Below are 27,955 nucleotides of genomic sequence, written 5' to 3' on the forward strand. Positions count from 1 at the left end.
CTATTCCACTGATACAGTACTATTTCTTAACCAATACTAGATTGTTTGATGGTTGCTGCTTTATACTAGTTTGAGATCCAGGACAGCTGAACTACCTTCCTTTGTATTTTTTTCATTAATTCCCCTGATATCCATAGCCTTCTGTTCTTACAGTGAATTTTATTATTTTTCTTTATTAAATATTTTTGTTTAATCTCACTGCTATGACAATGAATAGGTAAATTAAGTTAGGTAGAACTTTCATTTTTATTATATTTATTCATTCATTCATTTTAGGTTTCCTTCTAGTCCTTTTGGCCAGGACTTTTTTTTTCTCTAAACCTTTAAATGGTCTTGTGAGATCACTTTCTTCATTGGGATTTACCCCTGGAGCACCTCTAGCTGTGGCCACTTACACACACAAAGCTCCCATTGCAGAACTTTAGGGTCACTTCTTTGTCTAGGCACTTTGATCTGGGTGTTGATTTCCTTGCCAAGGAATAGAGCTTTGCTAGAACTTTTTATTTAACCTAGGACTTCTGTGCACTTTAGTATTGACCTAACTTGGCTTGTCTAGTTCAAATATTCTGAGGGGTTCCTGCCATCTTTTACTGGATAGAGGAGTTTACAAGTGATTCTCCTTATTCTGTGAGTTAATAATGCATTTTAAAAAAAATTTGTTGGGGTGTTGGTGAAGGATCTGGTCTCTTCTGTTTCTCAACAAATTGCTGTCTTCCTATTCATTGTTCTCTGTCCCCTTCAGCTCTAGAATCTATGATCCTTAGAAGAGTTCTTCAAATGTTCATAAAATTGATCGTCAAGTTTTTCTGATAACCAGACTTCTTTTAGACATTATGCATAGAAAGGGGAGATAAAATAAACAGCTGACAAAAGAAAAAAAACCCTCCAATCAAACAGGACATTACATATCTCAGGTCATGAAGTTAATAACTTTCCTAGAAGAAAACACTCCTTACTCCAGGTTCAGTATTATTTTTTTGCTCTCTTGGCACCTTTATTTATTGCATTTCTATCTCCCAAAATAGATTTTCCCAGCCATTGCCTATTTCTAATAGTCAATCAGCAAACATTTAAAAAGTTTATATTTCAAGGTTTACACAAAGCTTTGAAAATGAAATATTCACAAAACTAAATGAGGTTGATACCACAAAGAACAAAGCTTTATTTTTTTCCATTTTTACAGTTGAGGAAACCAAGTCTCTGAAAAAAAGGAAAAAGTATAGGAGGCAGAAACTTGTCTTTACATGATGCCTCCATTCTGTCATCAATCACAGAAAATCTGGTTTTCTTCTTTACTTTTGACTAAAATCCTCATCAAGTCACTAAAGATCCCTTAAACTAGAGGTGTGAAATACACTGCCTGTCAGCTACATGTTTCCCACAATACTCCTGAGTATAGCCAGAATTAGATTAAATCAAGACATATTTAATGAAAATAAGTGAAACCAAAAAATAGATATTAATATATGTTTTTCTAAGTCAATATTTGGCCTGAAAAGATCCCTATGTACAGTTTAGTGCCCAGTCTTATTTATATTTGTATTTGACATCACTGCCTTAAACTACATACCTCTCACAAAGGTATTGTGAAGAAAATACAGTATAAATCTTAACTATGGGTCTTTATAAATGTCAACTATCATCATCATCATCATCATCATCATCATCATCATTTTTACCTGTGATTGTACCTGCTCTGCAATTTATTGTTTTATATTGAAGGGGTTGGAAAACTCTGCCTGTAGGCAAAAATCTGGTTCCAGGCCTGTTTTTTTTATGTCCCATGAGATAAGAAATTTTTACATCTTTAAATAAAAGTCATTGTGCTTAAAATGAGAAAACGATCTTAGTTCTTGAGCTGTGCAAAAACAGGAGGCTGTGGGATTTGACCCTTGGACAGCAGGACCTCTGTAATGGATGGATAGCTGGAGCACTGTAAGTTTCAGTGATTCAATCAGGGGGTTCAGAGTTAGTTTGGAACAGATGAAAAATTTGAATCCTGGTCTTCTTGATTCTTAGGGCAATTCTACCTTTCTGTCTATTATAATAAGAATCATAACTGTTGAATTCATAGTATATGTAAAGTAGTTATGCCATCATGATTGACAATTAGCACACAAAAGCAGAATGAAGAACATCATCTATGAACTTAGGTAAGAAAAGAAATGAAACCAGGCACAGAGCAAGAAAAAAGGATAAGAGAGCTAAAATGTTGCATCACTACTGATGTGATATAAAAAGACATAATGACATAGGATTTTTGACATGTTGGGAAGGTTTTTTAAGGAAGATTTATAGGAGTGAAGGGATAAGAACTACACAGGCACATAAAGCCCAGATACCCTGAGATTTGCACCCTGGAATGGTACTGACTTCAGAGAAGGTACAAATCCATTTGAAATATTAAGTAATTAAATTCAATATTTTTTGTTGTTGTTATTTTAATCCTCATTCTCCTCCCCTTAGTATCCTTATAAATAAATATTCTTGGTGTCTTGAAAATAGAGCACTCTTTCACTTCTATTGACTTTTTTGAATTCAATGAACAGAAAATTAGTAAATCTCCAGGTTCATTCCACAGGGATATTGAAAAATTCATAGGTAACTTCAGTGTTCCTGGTACCTTAGAGGTGACTTTTCACAAAGCCAATATGTTAATATGAAGAGTATTCAAGTGTAATACAGTTAGAAATGAGGTAAGGGAAAACCAGGTATTTATTACGTAATTTTAATTTCTATACAAAAAAAGGAAAAACAAATTCATTATAAATACTAGCAAAACATTAAGACAAACAGTTTACTTGTACTGTTATTTTTCATGCTGCCAGATAGTTTCATTTGTAATGTTTCATTATTTGTAAAAGCTCCATAAGGCAAAATCTGACTTAATCACTGCTTAACCCTCTCAAAAATCAGCAAGAAAAGCAATCTCTAAGAATATGTAAATTGGTCATTTTACCTTAATTTATTATATGAAATAACAAAAGGCTATGTTTGTGTTTGGAACCATGATTTCTTCCCAAAGAGGACTTTTTCTCATCTAGATAACTGGAACAAAGAAAAATCTAGAAGTTCCAGATTCACATTGGAATGACAACCTCAAAGGAGAAAGAAAAATCTGCAAGTCCCAGGCATACTAAGTAATTTCTTGAAAAATAAATACAAAAATTACCATCTTATTTTGCTCAATAATTTGAATCTTTCCTCCAATTATAGCATCGCAGTCTTTTACAACCATAGGTAAAATCATAGCCTAGCTTAATAACTATCTTGCAGGTTTTAGAAAAAGAACACTGGGTTTCAATTGCCCCTTTGATACTTATTAGCTATGTGACTGTGAGCCTTATACTCGTACATTTCAGTCCCTCATTCAGCCAGCTCCCTAGGACTATGATAATAGAAAGGTTCCTACACTGATGAAATCACATATCTTTTATGTACCGATTTATTAATAAATTATAAAATTGACAATTACATAAGGATAAAAGTAAAATTAAGGATCATGGGTGATTCTAAACTGAGAATAAAAGTCCCAAATTAGAGGAACCTTTGTTCAAATCTCTTTGAAGTGACAAAAATAATAAGTGGAGACTATGGCATTTGTCACTTTCTTCATCACTTGTATTGTCAATGTCACATGATCTAGCACTAGAGGAATGTTTTCTTCACCCACTTTCTTTGTGTATATAATTCCTTTCCTCTAGGATACTGCAAGCTCCATTTTATGAGGATACAGCCAATTCCTTGGACATAGTCTATCATGTTACTAGATTATTTAAATCTTATGCTTTCAGTGTTTCCCTTACTCAAGGCTATGGTGTAATGGAGAAGAGAGGTACAATGGAAAGAGAACAGGACTTCAAGTCAGGAGAGCTAGGTTCAAATATTGATTCTAATATTTAGTGAGTGCTGTGATCCAAACAGGTCATATGACTGCTTTAAGCCTTTATATCTTTGATAAAACTGGATAATATTTTCAATACCTACCCCCATAAGATTATTATATAGAAAGCACTTTGCAAAACTTAAAGAACAATAAAAATGTGAGTAATGCTTATAATTTTCCTTAATGTTTATGATTGATTATTCTTAAAGAAGAACTCTGACTAGAAGAGTTTGCTGTAATAGTTAAGTCATGTAGTTGAATCATGCCTACTTGTCACATGGCAATTTATAATACTTATACTTGACACAATACATTTTTTTGCTGGCAGTTAATAAATACTTTTTGAAATTAATTCACAAACTTCACTTACATTGACTTTGAATAAAAACCATTTTCTAGTCAAGGAAAAGGCTTGTTATTCTCTGATTACCTCTAATCTGACCTTATATTTTAAAACATTACTCAATGTCTTTACTCAAAATGCTATATCTTCCTTTACCATATTAACCTGACTTCAAACAGTGTTGTATGAACCTTTTCTAAAATTTGCATCACTGCTCTCATTGACTTTACTACTTCTATTGAATATATCTACAAAGTTCCTCCTCTTTTCAAAAGATTATTTTCTTTAATTACATTGTTGCCAGTAAACAAAGAATATACAACTAGGTTACAAATAAGATTAATATTTATTTAACATGAGAATATTGTCAATGTCCCACTGCACAAAGAAAATGAAGAGATGTCCAAAAGATATCAGAGAAAAATGGAAGCCAAAAGACTAAAAAGAATGATGATGGTCAATGACTTAGTGAACAAATTAAGGGAGATGCCTCATTGGGATAATGTGAAAGAAGCAAAGGTTTAAACTGAGAAATATTATAAAACCAAGTGATTTTCATTCATTAACTCCCCCAGCAAGCACTTATTAAGAATTTATGTGTTAGATACTGTGCTTGATGCTAGGAAAACAAAGATAAAACTGGAACAGTTCCTAACCTCAAGAAGCTGATGTTTGAATAGAAGGAAACAACATGAACACAGATAAACAAATACAAAATAGTTTCCAAGGTGAAGACCCTAAAGGTGGGGATAGGAATAACAACAGGCCTTGATCTTTACCTTGCAAGAAGCTAGTCATTTAAAGCTGAAGTGGTGTTCAAAAGCATTCTAAGGTGGCAAGATAGCCTGTCCAAGGGCAGAGAAGGGAAAGAATTAATGATGGAAATAGAGAACATCAAGTGGATAGTTTGGCTGGGATGTAAAGTTCCTGATAATGTTCAAAAGTCTGAAATGTGGGAATGGAGAAATGCCAAATTGAGAAATTCACATTTTAATTTAGAAACAAGAAGAATCCCAATGGAACTTCTGAGCAGATATCAGAACTAGACTTTCGTAATATCAATTGGGCATTTCTATGGAGGAGGAATTAGCAGAATGCAGGTAAACAAATGAGGATGAAGTTCCAGTAAAGGTGTGAAAGAGAGACCAGAACAAGAGATGGTGTTGAAGTAGAATTGACAAAATATGTTAACTTCTTGTATATGAGAAAGAAGGGAAAATAAAGAATGATTTCAGAATTGAAAGCCTGGATGACTAGAAGCATGGGAACATACATATGTAAATATAAGCATATATCTCTATATACAACATGTATGTATGTGTTTTGTTTATGTGAAAACAAATTATATATATATATGTATAGATACATAAATATACATAGTGAAATCCATAAATTTTAAAGATTAGAAAACTAAAGTACAAAGTAATTAAAGGACTTTCCCAAAGTTCTCCAACTACTACTACCACTACTACTAAAAGGCAATGAGGTGCAGCTGGGTAGCTCAGTGGATTGAGAGCTAGCCCTAGAGACGGGAGGTCCTAGGTTCAAATCTGTCCTCAGATACTTCCCAGCTGTGTGACCCTGGGCAAGTCACTTGACCCCCATTGCCTAGCCCTTACTACTCTTCTGCCTCGGAGTCAAACAGAAGGTAAGGGTTTAAAAAAAAAAGGCAATGAAAATATGGTTTCCAATTTCCTAGTTCATTGATCTTTCCACTATAATTTGATAAATGTTAAGGAAACATTCCAATTATGATTAATGAGAGAAATGAGAAAAGTTATTGATTTTTTAAAATTGGTCAAAGAAGATATTTAATCATTTTTTAAAAACTTGACAAATGGTGAAAGTGTTTGTAAGTTTAATAAACATTACCTTAATATCAAATAATACTGCCCTTGTTCTGTAATTTTGCTTGTTTTTTTTTTCATGATTTTCTTCCTTATTTATTACATTTAAGCCACTGAATCACCTACTAGTTCATTTTATTAATCTATGGTGATACTATGGTGATCAGGGAACTGAAATTATAGAGACCAAATTCTTCATTATTTCCCTTGGATGGGTTAGAGTATCTATTCTCATTAATTATTTTTATTAGATTTGGATTAATTTTAAATCTGTCCCCAATATTTATTGGGAAATAGTACAGCATAAGTCACCCTATAATAATAAAGAGAACACTTAAAAAACCAGATTTATCTGTTTCACATCAATAGAATACTATAACTACATTGAATTAACCATTTAATTAAAAAAGCATAACTTCCTAGGAATTTATTCTTCATTACCAGGATGCCTTATAAGCCAGACTTTGTGAATTTTAAATTTACTCCACCCTGCTTAGTCTTTAGAATTCTAGCAACCAGGAATGTATATACCCCCACTTAAGAATGAACTGTAGAGGTGGATGGCCTGTGACCAGCATGTGCTATCAAGTGACAAATCAGAAACAACTGACTGATGCCCTGGACTTTCCTAAGCCAAGTTTAAGCCATCATTGGTACATGTGAGACGCAGGAAGTGATGTAAAGAATTGCCTATATATTTCACATCACTTCCTGTGATCAATCTCTCAGCAGTGTTGGGAGCTCTTGGCAGTGTTTGGTGTTTGCAACTTGGCAGTGAGGTTACTGGGAGAAGCTTTGTAGCATGGTTTAGGTGAAGTGTCTTCCCTGAGCGACCTTTGTAAGTAAACCAAGGCTGATTCCTCATTGCCTTGACCTTGTGAAAGGCAATTTCCTCTGAGGTGGCCCTTCATTTTGGAGGAGGTCTCGTGGTTACCCTCCTTTCATTTCTCTGAACCTTCCTCTCACTGATCTCTAACTAAACAGTTTCTGAAAACATAGTACTTAGAATTGAAGCAATTGCCTTAGATATGGTCTGATCATAGCAGAGCACAATGCAACAATCATCTCTTGTTTTGTGTTGTAAATTTCTCCTAATGAAGCATTCATATGAGATTTTTTGTTTGTTTATAATTTATTTTATTGATATAATTTGGCTTTTACTTTTCATCATTTCCCAAACTGCCACCAGGACCATATTGAATTTTCCCAAGGGACAAAGAAAAAGAAGTAAGAGACAAGATGGCAGACAATGGAGAGAAGATTTTGTTCTGCCAGACCCCCAACTTTCTTCTATGGGATCAGATATGGTCATCATTTCTTCTCCAGGACCTTCACAAATTCTTTCGTTCATGAGAGTTTGTTTATAGTGTTGTAGTCATTGTGCATATTATTCTTTTCCTTCTACTTAGATATCTCTGCATTGAATCATTCAAGTCTTCCCATATTTCTCTGAATTATATATATATGTACATATATATATAAACTCTTACTGCATTATAATGTATTCATAACCCATAGTAATTTTAATCATTTGTCCATTTCATGGGTGTCCACTTTGTTCCTCCAGCCCTTTGCAGTGAAGAAATTCAATAGTTTGTATTTAAATTCAGTGATAAGAGAGCCTAAAGTTCACAGAATACTTCCTGATAATTTAATTTGTTTATGTAGTAAGTATTTAAACTTCATATAATTAGGCCTGAAGAATAGGAAAACTATGATATTTTTAAAATATTATTTTTATTCCTGTAGAGAAGCAGATCAAATTCTTTCTAAATAAGAAGAAAACACAAAAATAAGTTTAACTTCACTTATACTGTTGTCTTAATCACATTTTTAAACTCTTATAGAAACTCAGATGAATCATTTAAGAGGTATTATTGCCATGAATTCAAATTTGTAGGAGAAGCTTGAAAAATAGGGCATTCCATGATAAATGATGCATTATTTGCAAAAAACTCCATGAAGCCAAAAGCTAACTTCTGACACTCCAATTTTCCCCCAATGCCAAGCAAGAAAGATAAATATTCTTTAAGATTAGAGAAATACATAAATTTTTGTCAGAACTTTTTGTATAAAAATTTTATTTCATATAAAATGACAAAAATACATGCTTATAGTTATAACATTTTTCCATTTCCTTTTATTCTCAATATTTTACCTTCCCCACAGAGAGACCACTTCTTGTCCTAAGGTTGAGACACCTGGAAAAAAAACTAGAAGAATCAGAATCATTTTAGAATGGCTCACCCACTTCAAAGAATGTGAAATCTGTGAATTCCAGTTGAACTAGAAAATGTGGTCAGACAAAAATAATTTCCAATATCACTGATCCTTCTTTCTTATTTTACCCAGTAATTTGAACCTCCTCTGCTACTTTATCAACCTAATCTTTTACTAACAATATTACCAAGATTGTAAGCAGCTTGGCTTATTGGATATAGAGGGTTAGATTTAAAGTACAAAGATTGGTTTTAAATCATACCTCAAATATCTAGTAGCTATGTAGTCCTCAGCATTTACTGCCATATAGAGCACCATTTTGAATATTTGAATATATGTTGAATGTTTGTTTATGTTCATGATTTTGTTGATGACATATGAAGAGTAGTGGAAATGCTAGGTCAAAACATATAGACAGCTTACTCCCTTTTATTCAAGTTCTAATTGAAATCTAGAATGGTTGGACTACTTCATAGATCAACCCACAGACCATCAGTATGACAGTTTTTCAAGAGTCCATTTAACATTTTCTGTCTCCATTTTTTTCCATCTTTACCAACTTTCATGGAGTAAGGTAATATGTAAGAATTATTTTCATGTCCATTCCTTATTATTAGTGATCTGGATCTAATTTCATTTATGATATGCAAAGTATCTTTTGAAAACTAATCCTGTCATTTGACTATAGCTACAAAAGAGTGACTTTGGTGTCATGGTTTTATATCACATTCCCTCGGTATATCCTCTTGAACTTTATTTATATAAACCCAAGAAAAGGATGGATAGATATAGACATAAATCTAGATGATACACTAGATATGGATATATAATTAAATGTAGATTGATAATATAAACATATTATTCAACCCATGACTCTATGTTGTTGTGAACATTTTTTTTAATCTGTATCTTATCTAGGATGTTAGCAATCATTACCAGCTTGGGGTTATTTGAAATTTTGATACTTTGCCATTTATACAAGACTGAAAAAAAATATATATATATAACTAGAACAGGTTTCTATATCCCCAGGAACACTCCAAAATAGAAAAAACTTCAGCAAAAAAGTAAATGACAGGCCCAGGGTCACACAGATATTGTCTGAAGCTCAGGAAGATGAGTCTTCCTAAATGCAGGCCTGGCACGATACCCATCACACCACCAAGTTATCTGAAAGCAAATTAAGGAAGGATAAAAGGCATTGGAAAGAAGATGGAATTCATTATTATGCCCTTTAGAATCTAATATTCATTATAATATTTCTGATAATTTTTCTACTGGTTTTATTAGGAATAAAAATGTAATATTACCAACCTCATAAACCATTTCTATGATTTTTGTGGTAAATATGATTTCCTTTTAACTTAATTAGCTCCTACAGAATCTCATCTCTTCTGTACATTAATAGTTCAATATAAGTTGATTTCTAACCAAAATTCAAATAGAAATCTTACCTATTGAAATTGATGAATACCTTTTTATAAATAAACATATTCTTTTGTAAAAATATCTTTCCAAGAAAGAAAGAGAAAGGTAATATAAATACAGAAAAGATATACTTTTGGCTTGAAGATACTGCCTTATCATGAGTAGGTAAATATGCTGAAAATTTATAATAAAGGAAAGTATATGTTTAGTTAAATGAAGCTCTTTTATGGCCACTGGTGGTGTAACATTTTAATTAAAAAACTACGGACACAGCAGTAATTACAACCCTCAGGAAAGACCTAATCTTATTAGTGCTATCTGTGTAGTGTAATTGCCTCCAAGACATCTGTGAATATCCACAGCATCACTGCTGAAGGTCAAAGAACACCTTCAGCCTTGATATGGAAGATGAAAGGAGAACAAAACAGGTGCCAAGCAGTGGTGAGAGTGGAAGGATATATCTGTTCCTTCTAAAAGGTAAAGATCTTGTAGATTCGTTATCATTTCTTCTTGTACAAAGAAATTTGTTTCTGTATAAATCTTTTTTTTATTATTTTTAAAGAACAAGAGACTTTTCTTTCACAAAAGCCATGTGTATCTATTTGTGCATCTACTTGTAAGCAGGATAAAATGATATACACTGTAAGTTTTTTCTAATCTTCTTGATTAAAAGCAATTAAATTCTGGTGCCTAATGACATTTATTTTAATTTACAAGCATGATAAGGACCTTTATATAACTATTTCTTGTTATAACTTCCTTTTTACATGCTATTATATGAAAATAACTGCCAGAAATTTATTTCAAAATTAAACTTATTTAAAAAATAATTTATAAATACAAAAATCTGGCTTTAAATAAAATTAGATGTTTATATCTTTGTTGTTGCTATCGTTGTTCAATAATTCCCAAATCGTCTCACTCTTTGTGACCCCATATGGCATTTTCTTGACAAAGATAGTGGAGTGTATTGCCATTTCCTTCTCCAGGTCATTTTACAGATGAGGAAATTGAGGCACACAGGAAAAGTTACTCGTCTATAGAGTCACACAGCTATGTGAGATTTAAAATGGTTGAGGTCTTAAACTGTAGTGATTAAAATAGTGGAAGATATAAATTGTGATAGATATAAGAGAGGGTGAGTAAATTTGACCACAGAAATATGTTTCACTACAGTGTCTTGGGTTTTAAAATCAAATATAAGGTGGTTGCCAGGGAAATATTCCCAATTATTCAAATACCCAAGTCAATTGGGTTTTATAGAGATTTTAATTAACCATACAATGAGTAATCAAAGAAAGAGAGAGAGAGTAAGAAAGGAATAAGTATGAAGGGCCTCAAGCCAATATGGCCTAGACCTGAGTCTTAAAAGAGAAATCAGTCAGTTTTTTAACACTCACCACAAGGTCTGACTAAACAAGGATACTAGTGACACCAAGCCAGCGTCCTTCCTCAAAGAGTCTTCCAGCCAGAGATTGTTTCAAAGGGCCTCTCTCAAGAGCCTCCAGAGCTCCTACCCCAGAGGGACAGAGTCCCTCAGAGGAGCTCCTCAAGGAACTCTCCTTTAGAATGAGAGCCAGAAATCGAGATCCTGAATGAGATCCAAGCTCTTATTTTTAAGGGCAAAAATCTCCTCTGTCACCTCCCCTAAGTGTTTGAGGTCATATTTTTTTCTCTCAAGAAGATGAGTCTTCCTGACTTTAGGCCCACACACTATCCACTGAGCCACCTAGATTTCCCTTTTAGCTTTCTTATTATTATAATGAATATAAATGATATAATATCCCAAAATATGAAATTCAATCTTTCATTTTATAAATGAAAAAAGTGAAGCCTAAGGAGTTTTAGAGACTAACCCAAGATTACAAAGGAAATAAATATCAATATCTGAATTGAATTCTAAGTCCCCTAACACAGGATTCTTAACCTTCCTCCTCATAATTTAGTTTTAATTATCTTCACAATTCCAAATATCTTGAAAAATGATAATTAGTTTATTTATTTATTTAGTTTTCTTTGTAATCCCATGCATTATATTTTATGTATTTAACAAGCATTATTCAAAGAACATATTTCATAAAATGTAAGGAGTTCAAGATGTGCTCCTTTTCTTACTGTAACCTCCCTCCATATCTCAAAATCCAGCTTACAGAGCAAGTCATCATTGCCAAAGACCATTTTTAAAACTTAAGTCATAGCAATTAGAAACAAATTTCTCACTCACAGATCTAAAACTCTATGTAGACCAGAGTAACCTCAACTGAATTTAACTGTCCTCCTTACTTAACCATTTCTGTTTCTCTCAAGCAAATTCCTTCATTCATCTGTTCTCTCTTTGTTTCACTGGTACCCTTGAGTGTTCTTCCCAACACTCCTGATACATAAACTAGTCTAAAACTATTATCAGATTTCCTCCCTTATCAGTTTAAGGGATTCCCTTGAAATCCTTCTGTTAGATATAATTAAAGATTATTTCCTTATTGTCTTCTGGGCTTCTTATAATTTATATTTTTAAAGCTTCATTTAAAATGATGCTTTGGGTTGTTTTAAGAAAAATTTTGTGTTATTTCTTTGATTTTGTCCAAAACTAAACTGGCTCTTTTTCTCATATTCAAGCTGGAATTTTTCTTCTGGTGTCTATCATATCCTATATGTAAAGGTTTTGTGGAAGACAATCCTTCTCATTTTCTAATTAAACACAAAACTGATTGCTAAAAGATAATCTGATTTTCTTGGACTTAAGCATTCTTTTTTATTTATTTTTTGTTATTTTACTAAGCTCAAAAAGACCAGCTTTAAGGGGGCAGCTGGGTAGCTCAGTGGATTGAGAGATAGCCCTAGAGATGGGAGGTCCTAGGTTCAAATCTAACCTCAGACACTTCCCAGCTGTGTGACCCTGGGCAAGTCACTTGACCCCCATTGCCTAGCCCTTACCACTCTTCTGCCTTGGAGCCAATACATAGTATTGATTCCAGAATGGAAGGTAAGGGTTTAAAAAAAAAGACCAGCTTTATTTGAACTGTGATCTGTCATTCAAATATAAAAAATTGAAATATTAAATTAAAATATTCATTATTATGAAATATTTTCAAAAGATACTTGTTATGATACATTGGTAAGAAATGCTTATGTCACCATTCTAAAATGCAATGAAAAAGCCAGGATCATCATTAGTTACTAACCTCAAATTGCCAAAATTAGTCAGTGCAGTTCAAGTGAAACTAGGATTTTTTAAAATTGGAATGGAAATGAGAATATTTGCTAAATAAGTGTACAGTGCCAAAAAGCTACAAGTAGAGTCTAAACGAAGTAACTAACCCTTAAATAAAGAAAAATCATGTTTGTTGTATGTCACACAATCAAAAAAAATTTACTTTGTTATTCCAGCATGTGATGGACTATGGGAGAAAGTGCTAATGAAATTTTAAAAGGCAAAGCCTATTATTTTCCTATTTTTATATATAGTTTAAATAATGTTAGGATTATTTTTGATTATTTTATGGAATTTGGTTTTAAATCCATCTGGTCTTTTTTTTTTAATTTTTGGTTGTTATGGCAGAATATCAGTTTCTACGATCCGGACTGAGTGATAAATGTTGGTAGTATGAAATTTAAAGAAGGAAAAGTCACAGGTGGTGGTAATAGTGGGGATATTATAAAAGTAGTAATGGAGGACCAAGACAAATTCTCAGTTCTCTACTTGGTTTTAATAATTAAACAATAAATACTGAGAAGTTATATCCACTGGATCTTTCAGTCACTTACATGACTCTTATAGAATATAATTTACAGAAGTCTGCCTATTGTTTCATACCTTTATCATAGATACTGTTGTTATAGATGTTGAGCTAAGCCTCTCTATGAATAGTGAGTACACATAAATTAACAATGCCAGGAAATAGCATATTGTGTCATGAAAAAATGCATAAACTGGATAAAAAAAACCTATGGATGATGAGATGTTTAATGGGCTTACATATATATCCCAAATGTCTGGAATCATGTAGGTCATTAAAGCATATAGTTGTCCTCTGTTGCTCTAGACTTTGGTTCAGTAATACGAAGTACTAAGAACAAAATATTTATGTAACATTTTTCATACTTATGCCGAAGAATAGGTGTATGATATGGTAAGTAATCAAAAAATTGTCTTTTTTGATTAACTTTTACAGAAGTGGACTCAAGGGCATTCAATGAAAGATGAATGGATATAACATACTCTTAATAAGAATGGCAGGCTGAGATTGACAAGGAAACCTAAGGAGAGCAGAAATGTATTTAGCTATATTGGGGTGAAAGCAGAATTAGAGATGGGATAGAATGACTTATGATGACAATAAGAAAAACAGAGAAGGCAGAGTTGCTCAATGTTTATTTTAATTGTTTTCTCTGCCAAGAATAATCCTTTGACCAGAAAGGACACACCAACAATGACTCATCTGCAGTTAAACCATAATCCTGAATGAGTTCTAGTGATTTGCAAGAGTAGATATATCAAAAGACTTAAGTAGAGTAACTATGCCAATATTCAAAAATAAATAATAAAAAATCTGGAATTTTTTTGTTAAAGAGATGATTAGTAAACATCTTCAAAATTAATCCGTGATAACAAAGTATCCATTAATAACTAGCATAATTTCCTATTTTCACATGTGTATTAAACTAATGAAATATATCGAGATTGCAGCAAATTCTTTGAAAAAGTCTTTTAAGTTATTCTAGTGGCCAAGATGGAGAGAGGTGGACTATATAGTACAGTTATTCAGATTTAAAGGTGATTTTAATGTTTGTATTTGGGGAGTTATGATTATTGTTTTGAGATCAGCTTGTAATAAAGTCTTTAGTACAGTTCTGACCTCAGAGATAGGGTTTTAGCATAGTACTATTTTATATTATCAGTGACCTGGATAAAGACATAGGTGGTGTGCTTATTAAACCTATACATAACAGAAACCTAGGAGGAATATTTAAAAATAGATGACAGGAGGGGTTAGATGTGATCTTTAAAAAAAAAAAAAACTTACTTGAGGCCAAATCTCAGAAAAATACAATTTAGTGAGAATTAATTACACTTGGCTTTAAAAAACTAACTTTAGATGCAGACATGACTAGACAACAATTTGTATTTAAAGAAATCTAGGGATTTTAATGGACTATGGATTTGAAATGAGTAAACAAGATATAGCAAGCAAAGAAGTTAAATTCAGCCTTAGATTATTTTAAAGGCATAGTTCTAAAGTTATTGAGGGAGTAATATTCTTCCCTGATGGGCCATATTTTATAAAAGATATAGAGTTCTATCATTAAAATAAAGAACTGTATTCAAATGCTACTTCTTAAAGATACTATTTGTGTGGTAATTGACAAGTCACCCTCTGGGAGTCTCAGTTTCTCTGTCTTTAAAATGAGAATAGCAACAATTGTACCTATTTTAAAAGTGAGAAGCTCCAATGAACACTATATATAAATATACTCTTTTAAATGTTAAAGTGTTATAAAATGTCAGTTATCATTATGATGGAAAGAATACAGAAGACAAAGAATACAGAATGCAAAAGAAGAATACAGAAAAAGTGGTAAAAACTTTTTAGATTCTAGCCATATAGAACTGATTGAAGGAATTATGGGTATTTAGAGAAGGGAACCTTTAGGAGGAACATGACAGATGTATTTATGTGTTTAAAGATGTATATATGTGTGGAAAAGGGATTAGAGTTGTTCAGTTTGTACTATAAGACAAAAATAGGAAAAATAGGTAGAAATTTTAGGGAAGCAGATTTAAGTTTGTGGTAAAGAAAAACATTTTAGCCATTATAGATAGCTGGATGGATGGATGGATAGATAGATACAGATAGATAGATAGATAGATAGATAGATAGATAGATAGATAGATAGATAGATAGATAGGTAGGTAGGTAGATAAAAAGAAACAAAAATGGAAAGAGTCTTCTTATTCAAGGTTCTTATGCAAAACTTGGTCATTCATCTATAGGTTGAACTAGGTGGCTTCTGAGGTACCTTCCAAATGCAAGTTTCTATTCTACTCTTCCAAATATGAAATTTAGAATAGTGTTCTGTATTAATATTTGAATATGCATGTGGTTGATTTACTCTAAATTCACTTGAAACAAAATCATGATGCTCTTCTTTGAAGATGGTACTTAGAAGGGTTTATGGGACATTCAAATTTCCCTCTTTTTTCCCCTCTTTATTCAATTTCTCTTGGCAACTTCTGTCTTGGCAGGGATAAAGTTCATTTCTCAGAATAATACAAAGAAAAAGTACCACCTGAAAAAGAATTGTTTGCTTTCAATTCTTAACTGAAATAGGAATAGTTGCTAAATACACAAATATGTAAATAATCAACAAAGAAAATTATTCAGCAGAGTACTATAGTGCTATGAACAAACAAAAGTACTGAATTATCTGTTCCTGTGTCAAAAATATTCCTGAAGATAAATGAGTACTTTCCCCCCATATTTGTGTTATATTTCCTCTCATTTCATGACATTAATTTCTGTGTTTCTAACATTTCCCCCCTTTTATTCCTGCACTATACATATACTAACAATTTACAGTTGGTCAGTTTTCAAGAGTTATGAAACAAATAGCTTGGGGGGGTCAACATGATTTTCTGTTAAAGTCTTCCAAAATTCAGAACCATAAATTTCCACAAATTTTAATGTCATAATATCTCTTTATTAAACACAGTTAAAAGTGAAAAAGTGAAAAACTGTAAACCAGGGAGGCAATTATTAGAATATGAGAATACAGTCAATCTGCATATATGCCTGAGACCAAAATCAATGTATGACAAAAATATATCAAAATTAGTCTGTGTAGAAAAAAGATCTTTAGACTTGGGCCCAACTTGGGTCCATGGCCCAAGTTTAAAGGTTCCATAAATAGATCTTGGGAAATAAGGAGAACTTTACATCTTTATTTCAATGTGATTGTTTCCTTTAAAATACCATGTATTCATTTTATGCATTTAAAAACATTATTCTCAGAAAAGATTCACAGGCTTTAGCAGATTGCCAAAGCAGGCTATGAAAAAAAAAAATTTAAGAATCCCTGTTATATGTAAATTCCTTGCCACCACCCAACATTGCCACAAGATTCTTATTGAATTGTTGAATAAAATCTAAACTAAGAGAGACTAAGTGACATTGTTTCTTCATTTTTCCTGTTTACTATTTAAAAATTAATAAAATATGCATTAATGATTGCTGATATTCATGGCACTCTTTTAAAAAATTTTAAATTCTCACTTTCTGTCTTATTGGTTATATGTTAGAAGAGCAATAAGGACTAGGCAATGGGGGTTAAATGACTTGGCCAGAGTCATAAAGTTAGGAAGTATCTAAGGCTAAATTTGAACTCAGGACCACCTTTCTCTATGGCTGGCTCTCAATCCACTGAGCCACCTAGCTGACTCCTATATAATACTCTTAAGGTTTTCAAAATCTTTAAGAGTTTTCATTTAATTTGAAGCTCCTGGAAATCCTGTGAGTTAGGTATAATTAACCTTATTTGGGTAGAAGATATGATCAGAGAACTTGAGATTTCTTGCCTGAATTCACACAGGTACTAAATTTCAAAAACAAGACTGACCTCAAGCCTTCTTAACACTGCAGAACTATTGTATCTTCCCAAGTGATTTGTCTATAACAAAGCTTTTATTGACCCAATTAAAGAGGAGTGAATAGAACTTTGGAGTTGGAGTCAGAGGATCTGAGTTTGGATTATATGTTACCATTATATTTATTGAGCTGCACATTCTTTAATAGAGATGTTTAATTGACTTCATCTGTGCTAAAATACAGGAATCATAGGATCAATGATTTAAAACTGAAGGAGACATCTACTTAACACCCTCATTTTGTAGTGGAACAGAGGCATGGGGAAACTAACTGGCTTGCCCAGGATCATCCAAGTAGTAAGTGGCAAAGGCTAGAGTTGAACCCAAGGCTTTGATTAGAATCCTAACATTTATAATTTATCCTGCATCTTAGCATTTTGTCAGTTTTATCTTGAAATCTTTTTTTCTGATACCACTTAAGGACTTCTGAAATCTTTCACAAGACTGCAAAATTTGGTACATAATCTCAGAGCAGAGGAGTTTTCCTTACTTCATTATGGAATCTTCTCCCCACCCCCTTGTTTAAACAGAGACTTTGGCTGGCCTTTCCCATTCTTTTTCTAGTCAAGAGTTCTCCCTTCTTCCAGCTGTCCTCATCAAAAGCCTCTGCCAGTGAGGCCCCCTAGTGTCTTGCTGTTGAGAGTTATGAAATTATTTTCCACCAATCTCTAAGAGAATTTAAAGCATTCAATCACTTCTGCCCTTTGAGTTGCATAGTTGCATTAAATTTGAGTTGCATAGTTGCATTAAAATTGAGGATTAATTAACTAACAATCTTAGGACCAGGTTATCTTAATAATCTATGAGAACTCTTTTTTTTTTTAGTTTCAGTTGCAAAGTTTAAGAAATGTAGCATCCTTAGAACAAAACTACAAAGAGAGCAAGAGGTTAAACAGAAATAAAGTGATCTTATTGCATCACTATTATAATAAAATTTGTATATATTGTCAGAAACTCTGTTTCTGATTTCCTTTGTAATGCGGCACAATTTACTATGAACATTTTTAATTAGTCAACAAGTATTCTCTCCAAATTAAATATCTACTATTTGATAGAAATTGTACTATGCCCTAAGGCATAAGTCCATAAGTACAAAGATAAAAATGAAGCAATCCTTTCCTTTGGAATACACCCACTAAACATTCTCTAATTCTCAGGTCTTTTTTTTTTTAACTTTAAGACTCTGATATTCATCCAATTTAATTCATACAAATACTTATTAAGCACCTCATATGTACAAAGAGAACTATGTTAAAGAATGGGGAAAATCCTGAGGGAGCTCATGGTCTGGTGAAGAGATATTAAAGGGAAGATAACTATAATAAAAAAGATACAAATATCTTTTGGAGATATGGGAAACTAGATTCTATGTGAACCTCAGAAATAAAAAGTAAATAGAGACTTTCTTTTTTATTTCATATTCTACTATGATTTCATCATTTTTGTCTTTGTATAAAGTAGGCACACAGATGACCCTTGAACTCTAGACTTATATCTTTAGAAATTATAAATTTGTCAGATATTATTCTATTTATCTTCCACAGGTTATGAGAAAAATGAAAATATTTAGAGCTAAAATTAACCTTAGAAATCATGAAGTCCAATACCTTCATTATGTCAAAGTCCCTTCCAGAACCTAAATTAATTAAATCCCCAAATAAATTAATGAACCTGATGCTGACATCAATTATCTTAGTTCATTGGATGATACCTCCTGGCTAAAAGGTATAGTGAATAAACTGCTGGGCCTGGTGTCAGGAAGCGCTGATTTCAAATTTACTACCTTTGTGACCTTGGATAAGTTATATAATCATTGTTTGTCTCTGTTTCCTCAATTTTAAAATGGGGATAATAACTTCTACCTCTCCTACTTCCCAGCGTTTTTGTGAGTATCAAATGATCTAATATTTGTCACATAGTAGACAGTTTCTAAATGGTAGCTGTTATTAATATTTTATATTATTAACCTTTGAATTGTTAACTTTTCCATTTATCTCACAGCTCTCCTTTTCCTACTCAATTTACTGTCAACTATTATCCATGCTACATCCAATATATCTTTCATATTCATCCTATTCTCTCATCATACCATAAGATTACCTTACATCAAGCTTTCATCATTGACTAGACCATTCAAATAGACTTCTATCTTCTTCCTGCCTCTAGTCTTTCCTCCTTCCAATTCATCATTTAAACAATTGAAAATATTATGACAGATTCATACACCCATGAATGTGTCCCTTTTCTGCTCAAGACACTTCAGTGGATTCTTATTTTTCTCTAGGACAAAGTACAAATTCCCTAGTCACACATTTAGTGCCCTCCACCACATGGTTCCAATATGCTTTTTTTAAACTTTACTCTTCTCCATTATATTTACATTATATTTAAGTCAAACTGAACTATTAGCTGCTCTCCAGTTTTAATGTGGAGGTTATCATCCATTCATTAAATGTAATCCTTTCTTTCAAAACAACCCAGATAACATCTCCTGTATCTCCTCAGCAGACTGTAAGCTTGTTGAGGATAAGTAGTGTGCCATTCTTCGTATTTGAAAGTGTTTATTTGAATTGATATAATATGACATAAAATGAACTTTAAAAGATGAGTTGGAGTTTAACAGTGAAAAATGGAGTAGGAGGATTATGGATTGCCAGAATAATGAGCATATGATGCACAGAAAGATATGCTCTGTATCCCAAGGCAAGAGTATCCATCTATAAGAATTGTATGAGAAAAAGTTGGAAATGTGGATTGGCATCAGATTACAGATATCCTTGAATACCAATGAAAGAAACTTGAACTATGCTTGAAAGACTCTGAAGGTGTTTCAGAAAGGCAGACAAACCAATAGATTATACACAAGCAATTATTGTTAAAGCCTTGTTATTGAGACATGGATTGGAGGTGGATAGAATATAATAGTAAATCAAATATGCTTTGTTTGATGCTTTACTTTTAATATTTTGGACCAGATCAGTTATATTTCATTTGGATAAGCAACTGGAATGTGAAAATCCTCTTTTAACAATGGTAGATTACAACCTGTTCAGCAACTATGGTTTTAAAGGAGCCTGGGGCATTGAGGCATTAAATGATTTGCCCAGGGTTATACAACCATTAAGAGTCAGAGGCAAAGTTGAACTCGGTAAGTAGTCAAACTCTTAAGGCCAGCTCTTTCTACGCTGTCAGACAGCATCTTCCAATGATCACTTATAAAAATTGGTGTTCTATGAAATAAATAGTAAAACATAAGCATTTTGAAGGCAGATGTGTTTTTTTTCTTTATTTCCTCTTCCATTGAGTCTTGCAACCTAAGTTGACTCACTATCATTTAAGCCCACTCCCATATCCAAACTTGTGCCATCCTATTGATTTTTACCTTTGTAACATTTCTCATATATACTATCCTCTTGCCCCTAATACTTCCATCACCACCAGCCTGGTCTCTTAGCAAAAGCCTAGTGATTTATCTCTTTGTTGCAAATTTCTCTCTACTCTTCTATCAAATTAATCTTCCTAAAGTGAAGTTCTGACCATGTCATACATCCTCCTTCCCCACTACTCAATAAACTCTAGTGTATCCCTATCATTTCCAGAGTCTAATATAAAATTGATTTCTCCTTTACAACATGGCCCTCTCTGCCCTTTCTGGTTTTCCTACACAACTTACATCCTTCTCCTCCATAAAGTCTTCCATCTGGTGACACTGGCCTCCTTACTGTACCTGGAAAAGACACTACATCTAGGACCTCCAGGCATTTTCTCAAGCTATCTCTCATGCCTGACATGCTCTCCTTTATCATCTCTAACTTCTGGTCTTCTTCAAATTTTAACTAAAGTACCATCTTCTACAGGAAGTCTTTCCCAATTGCTCTTAATTCTAATGCCTTGACTCTGTATTCTGTAAAGAACTTATTTGTACATAGTTACTTCCATATTGTCTCCTCCATTAGAATGTGGACTCTTAGAAGGCAGAAATGTTTTTGGACTTTCTCTGTGTACCTGGCATATAGTAGGAGCTTAATAAATGTCCATTATCAGGATAAAAGCTTAATAAGTTATTATGGAATGGAATTGAAGAATACTTATTTGACTAGCTTTTGTTACCTATATATGACATTGTATTTTATTAGTCATTGCATAGTTGGGTCAATGTGAAATGAAGCTAGTTACTTTTGTCTGAGGGTCATCTATCTCCTCCTGAAATGAGGGAATTGCCCTCACAAGGTTTTGAAAAAAAAATCAGTTAACCAGAAATGATGACAAAACATTTTCTAATTCTGTCTCCCTTTCCTTATGACACTGAACTCTGAAGCAGTTTGAGGTGTTCTCCCCACACACCCCAAATAAATAAATTATACACAAATGAGTTTACTCTTTAGTAAAATTTAGGGAAATAGGAATCAGTGTCACAAGTTCTAGTCTTTGAAAGAAAAAGTCAAATAATGAGAAAGATTGAGGCTCCCCCCCCCTTTCTCCCATGTGATTTAGGATTCCATTCAAGAGAGATACCAAGAAATGAGCTGTCCACAAGATGCAAATATTAAGTGACTAAATGTTACTTTTGGAGGAATCTCTGAGTAGAATAACCCCAACCAAGACACAGAAAAGACTTTAAGTTTCCTATGCCAAGATTCAGACAGAGAATGCAATTGTATTGAAAACAGGTGGTTTTAGAAGTTCTGATTTGTTTTCCATTAAATATGAGGGGGGGGAAACTATTCTATAGAACTAGCAAATGGAGTTTTGCTTTTCTACTTTTGAAAGATGAAAAGAAAGGGAAGAATCAGGGTCATAACACTTCCTGGGGGGGGGGGTAATATTAGAAACCTAAATAACCTTGTTTATCCTGGTCCCTACATGCAATTAGTATGAGTGGGGATTCATAAGACTTGATTGATGACTATTTGAGATTAAGAGCTTCGCCTGTCATCGGCAAGTATAGCTAATAGAAAATGGCTATTTCAATACAGTCTATTGAATATTGCATTTATAAAAAAAAATGAATTGGAAGGTGGAAGGCTGGTGGGAGATGGTTAGCTTTGCCTATGCCCCTCCTTACTGCGGTGTATTCTACAGATCCACACATTTTTCACTCACTTCTTCCCGGAGTTATATTATCCCTTGAGCTATTGAGCCAGACTAACTCTCCCTTTTATCCTACCTCTCCCTTCCTTCACACTTTTCCAAAGTGCATAAATAGAAAGGGGAAGGAAGATGGGCAGCCAGGTGCATGTCCACCATAGATGGGTGCCTCCACAATTTCTGTGAGCCCCAAGATGTGTTTGGCTTCTACTCCCCACTCATCCTCTCCCTTCCCTTTGTCCCTCAACCTTGTCTTGAGTTTGTCACACAGTTCTTGGTTCTGCGAACAACAAAGAATCAAGTGCCAACCGAGTGAGAGATTCACATGTCACAGTCCAATGTTGAACTTTCCTCTCTCAAACTGCCAGGGTCAGTGCCCATGCTGTCTCCTCCATAGCCTTCTGAGATTTAGGAAACTCACCTCCCCTCACCCCCAGATTTTCTGTCGAGTCAAAGTTTTCTACATCTTTGCTACTTGTTCCAACCTTGCTTACTTTCTGACTCTCTTTTTCTGTATCTCTACCTCTGTTTCTCTCTATCTCTTGCTCTCGCTCTTAGACACACACACACACACACACACACACACACACACACACACACACACACACACACACACACACACACACACACGCCCCCCAGCCAGTGCCTCCTTCCCATCTTCTTTGGAGAGGAACCCCAACCCGCGAGCGAGAGCGCTGTACCTCTATGTCCACAGGATCCTTGCTTAGGACTGGAGCCATAGCAGTCGCTGAGACAATACTCCCCCTCCCTTTGGTCCTCGTTCACCCCTCCTGGAAAGCAGCGGCGTCTTCGCCTCGGAAAAGCGAGTGGCAGGAAGACAGAGAGGGCAGGAGAAGAAGGAGGAGGCGGAGCGGCAACCCCAACTGCGACGCCCCCCGTGGGCGGTGCTGCCTGCCCAAACTCCTTGGCTTGCTCGCTGGGCTAGCTTGTGGCTCTCTCTCTCTCGCTCTCTCTCTGAGGTCTTTGCTCTCCTGTTTCCCAAGAATAACAATCTCACAGCTGCCCTGGGTGCACTCCAAGCCTTAAAAAGCAGAGGGATTGAAGGAAGGGTTTAGCCTGCCCCCATCCCGTTCCTCCATTCGCGACCTGAGGTCAGCAGGACCTACTGCAACTAGGGACCGCCCGCAGTCGGTTTGCCTTCTGCGGTCGGGTTGAAGCGTTAGGAGGGAGATGTAGCTCTAGAGAGGAGCAAAACTGGGAGGGAAGGTACTTGAAAGCTGGGAAAGGCGGAGGTAAGTAGGCTGTGGCAGCCAGGTACTGAGGATTCGGGCACCCTTCAGAGAATTCTCATGTGTTCAAGTAACCACATTTGCCATCTTCTCTTACACTCTGAAGTCATGGGTCACACGATGGGTTCACGGTCCCTTGCATCTTCAGTGATTCCTTAGAAATACAGGAGTAGATCTTTAATTCATTACTTTAATCAAACAGATAATTGCAGGGTGACTGTTGCATGCAACATTCTCTTCTGAGGCAACTGTGATGCAGTAGAAAAAAGACTGTATTTGGGATCAGAAGACACGAGTTCTATTTCTGGTTCCCAAGCTTTCTGGTAGCTGTGTAACTGGGCAAGTCATTTTCCTTCCTCAATACCAGGCACTGAGCAAGGTACTGAGAATATAGAGATTTAGAGAATCCCTGACCTCAAGGAATTTACATTCTTTCTGGGCTTAGGGGTGGAACTATACAGGACCAGTATACTGCCCAGAGGATTCCATTCAGTCTAGGAAATCTTACTTGGAAGTAACAGGACCCAAAACTTAATCCTCAAAGATCTGACTAAACAAAGGAACTCAGGGTTTCCTTCCATTCTCTGAATTACTCTGCCACCATTTGCGAATGGAATCTCAGAATTAGAAGGAAATTTTCTAAAGTAAAACTTGGGCTCATAACTAAGACTCCAAAAAAAAAAAAGATTCAAGAGGAATTCTGGGAAAAGCATTCAATATATATCTGGTTTTCATCACTGTTGCTCAGGGGTGCCTGACTTCATGACCCCATTTGATGTTTTTTTGGCAAAGATTCTAGAGTGCTTTGCCAGTTCCTTCTCCAGCTAATTTTACAGATGAGAAAACTGAGGCAAATAGTGTTAAGTGGTCCACACAGCTAGTAAGTGTCTGGGGTTGGATTTGAATTCAAAAAGTTTTCCTAACTCCAAGTTTAGCACTCTATCCACTGGCCACTTATATACCCAAGGAAAGATATCTGGCATAAGACAACTGTTTTCCTTCACAACAAAATAAATGATTAAATCACAAGAGATGCTTTGAGACCTGGTTAAAAGATGATTCCCTTTCTCCTTTGATTTTATGCCCAGACAAAAGTGGTTGTTGTTCTTTCCTTTGCAAAGAGCACCAATGACATTACAAGGTGATATCTTTATTTACCTATGAATTGGATTTAAGTGAGCTAGTGTTGCATAAAATCTTCAGCCTCACTCTCTCACAGTCTTTAAAGTCCAATGGCAGGACAATTGTCAAGACAACTAGCTATGGTCCCAGATGCAGAGGATCTTGGTGTCTCCCATGTCTGAACAAGTTCTATGCACTCCATAGCACCTGCTTCAGTTACCTTTATAGCCTGTTGAAACAATTTGTTCTCATTCACCCATGGTGGGGAGGGGACGCCTTCACATTTATCCTCTTTAATGCACCAATGAGTTTGAAGCCTTCCAATTACTTTCAACTTGGTTTAGAATATCTGTGAGATGTTTTTTTCTGGGGTGTGACTGCTGTGCATGCTATAACTTTTTGAGACCAAATGGTAAGAGTCAGGTGAAAAGTAGGCACCAAAGGGGCATGAGAAGTCCTAAAAAGTGTTCAGCAAGTCCTTATAACAGAGGTGCTAGTTCTCCCTGAATACATCACACACTCCCCTAGGCCGTTAATAAAATATTCATCTTCTGTTTAGAATGGCAAGGCTCTTTATGCTCCTGTGATTCTGGTTGGATAGTAAATATTAAGGATGAAAATATTATTCACATTTCAGTAGCTTTGTTTAGTGGCCTGTGCTCAGAAAGAAACACAAAGCTGTACCAAATTTCAAACTGCATTATGTTGTTGTAAACAATCTGGCACTGGCTAAGAAATAGAATAGTGGACCAATGAAATAGATTAGGTATTCGACTAGTAAATAACCATAGCAACCTAATTTTTGACCAATCCAAAGATCCAAGATTTTGAAAGAAGCATCCATTATTCAACAAAACTGCTAAGAAAACTGGAAAACATTATGGCAGCAAGTAGGCATACACCAATACCTCATTGCATATACCAAGATAAAGTCAAAATATAAAGGGTAACACCACAAACAAATTAAGGGAAGACAAATAGTTTATTTTTCAGATCCACGGATAAGGGAAAAATGTGATGACCCAAGAAGTCATAGAGAACACTATAAGATGTAAAATAGGTAACTTATTTTATAACATAAAAAGGTCTTGTGTGACCAAAACTAATGCAACCAAGATAAGAGGGAAAAAAACAAACTGGAAAAATTATAGCAGGAGTCGCTGACAAAGTCTTCATTCCTCAAACATATGGAGAACTGTGTTAAATTTGTAATACAAATCATTTGCCAATTGATAAATGGGTCAAAAATATGAACTGGCATTTCTCAGAAGAAGAAATCAAAATTATATTGTCATATGAAAAAAATACTCCAAATCACTATAAATTAGAGAAATTCAAATTAAATCAATTCTGAGGTTCCAACTAATATCTCTCAGACTGGTTAATATTACCAAAAAAGGCAAATGATAAATGTTGAAAGGGATATGGAAAAATTGGGACACTAATTCATTCTTTGTGGAGCTTTGAACTTATATAACTATTCTTCAGAGCAATTTGAAATGATTCCCAAAAGGCCAGAAAACTCCATACCCTTTGAACAAGCTTTAATACTCTTCAGTCTATAGGTTAAAGATAGGGGAAAAGGTCCTACTTATGCTGGGATTTTTAAGAGCTCTTTTTGTGGGAGCAAAGAATTGAAAACTGAAAGAATATCCATCAATTGGGGAATGCCTATATAAACCATGGTATATAATTTAATAGAATGAAAAATAATTAATAGGATGATCATAAAAATACCTAGAAAGATTTATATAAAATGATACAAAGTGGCATGAGCAGAACCAGGCAAATATTGCACACAGAGACAGCAATAAAGTATGATGATCAACTGTAAATGCCAACTATTTTCAACAATACGAGAATCCAAAACATTTACAAGAGCCTCATAATAAAAAAAAGGCTCTCCACTGCCTTGGAGAAATTGATGGAGTCTGAATGTTGATTAATGAACAATTGTTTTTACTTTATTTCCATTATGGATTTTTTCTTATATAAGCAACAGGTCTTTTTTCACAATATTATGAACATGGAAGTACTGCATGACATGACAAGTATAATCTCTCTAATATTACCTGCCAACTGAGGAATGAGAGAAGAAATGGAAGGAGGGAAAGAACATGGATCACCAAAAGTCAGAAAATGATCATTAAAATATTAAATCAACATATAATCTGGAAAAGAACAATATGATAGGAAAGTCAAGGAAAAGGAAAAAAAAACACCAACCAAGCAGAAGAAGTAGCCATATATTTGAAATTCAATTCCAATATTATCTGACCAGAGCATATCTCCATTCATGTACTCATAGCTATCATTTCCTATCCTGCCATGCTAAAAATATGAGACAATTGGTAGACTATCCAGAATCAACTGAAAAGAAAAAGGCTGGAGATGTTCTTCGACTTTGATAGCATTCTAAGGGTCATAAGGGTCTTCTTAATCCTAAAACTATGTGTATGGACTGATCTGAGCTCTACCAAATTACCTATATAAACTATAATAAAAAAAAAGAAATCTGGAGCAGCATAAACCTCAAACAAATGGGGTGAGGTAGTTTTTCATCTGAAGGCAACTTAGATAGTGCACCAGCATGGAGGTAGAGTCCAAAGTATCAGGCTAGATTAGGCCCCACCTAGTCAATAGGCTCTGGGCACAGTTAATGCAATAGCAAAGATTTCTGGAGCTCTCAACCACAGAAAGTTAGGGGAGGGTGGTGGCCAGACAGAAATTGCTCAGGAATAGATTACAGGGATCTCTTTGATGGCTCTGGGTGCAAGACTCTTGTTGCATTGCCCACATGAGGATCCAGGTAACAGTACTGAGACAAAGTTTCAGAATGAGGAGTGCTAAAACACACCAAAACCTGTGGCCACAAGGAAGCAGGGGACCCTGGTCACAGTTCCAAGTGGGGAAAGAGTGCTTGTGGTTACTCATAAAGCAGAGCACATGCCAGGAAGGTATATACATCTCTCCTTAAATCCAAACGATTTGAAAGAACTGAAAATTTATAGATCCCCAAATCTACCTCTGAAGGCAGCTACACAAAGAACTTGAAACAATGCTCCCTTTTCCAAAGTTTCAGAGCTCAAATTTAATAATATATTTTAATTAAAAGAAAAGGAAAAGCCT

The 27,955-nt window shown here is 34.5% G+C and overlaps 1 protein-coding gene across 1 annotated transcript in view; it reads right to left on the minus strand.

The window, feature by feature from the left end:
* DPYD (dihydropyrimidine dehydrogenase) overlaps positions 1–23,440 on the minus strand; it is a 1,041,936-nt gene extending 1,018,496 nt beyond the window's left edge. The window contains exon 1 of the mRNA XM_007485012.3: positions 23,156–23,440. Within this exon, the coding sequence (XP_007485074.2) occupies positions 23,156–23,194 (39 nt within the window). The 5' untranslated portion in view covers positions 23,195–23,440. The remainder of the gene's footprint in view (positions 1–23,155) is intronic.
* Positions 23,441–27,955: the final 4,515 nt, after the last annotated feature.

The sequence above is a fragment of the Monodelphis domestica genome, chromosome 2 (genome assembly GCF_027887165.1).
Source record: "Monodelphis domestica isolate mMonDom1 chromosome 2, mMonDom1.pri, whole genome shotgun sequence".
Lineage (NCBI taxonomy): Eukaryota > Metazoa > Chordata > Mammalia > Didelphimorphia > Didelphidae > Monodelphis > Monodelphis domestica.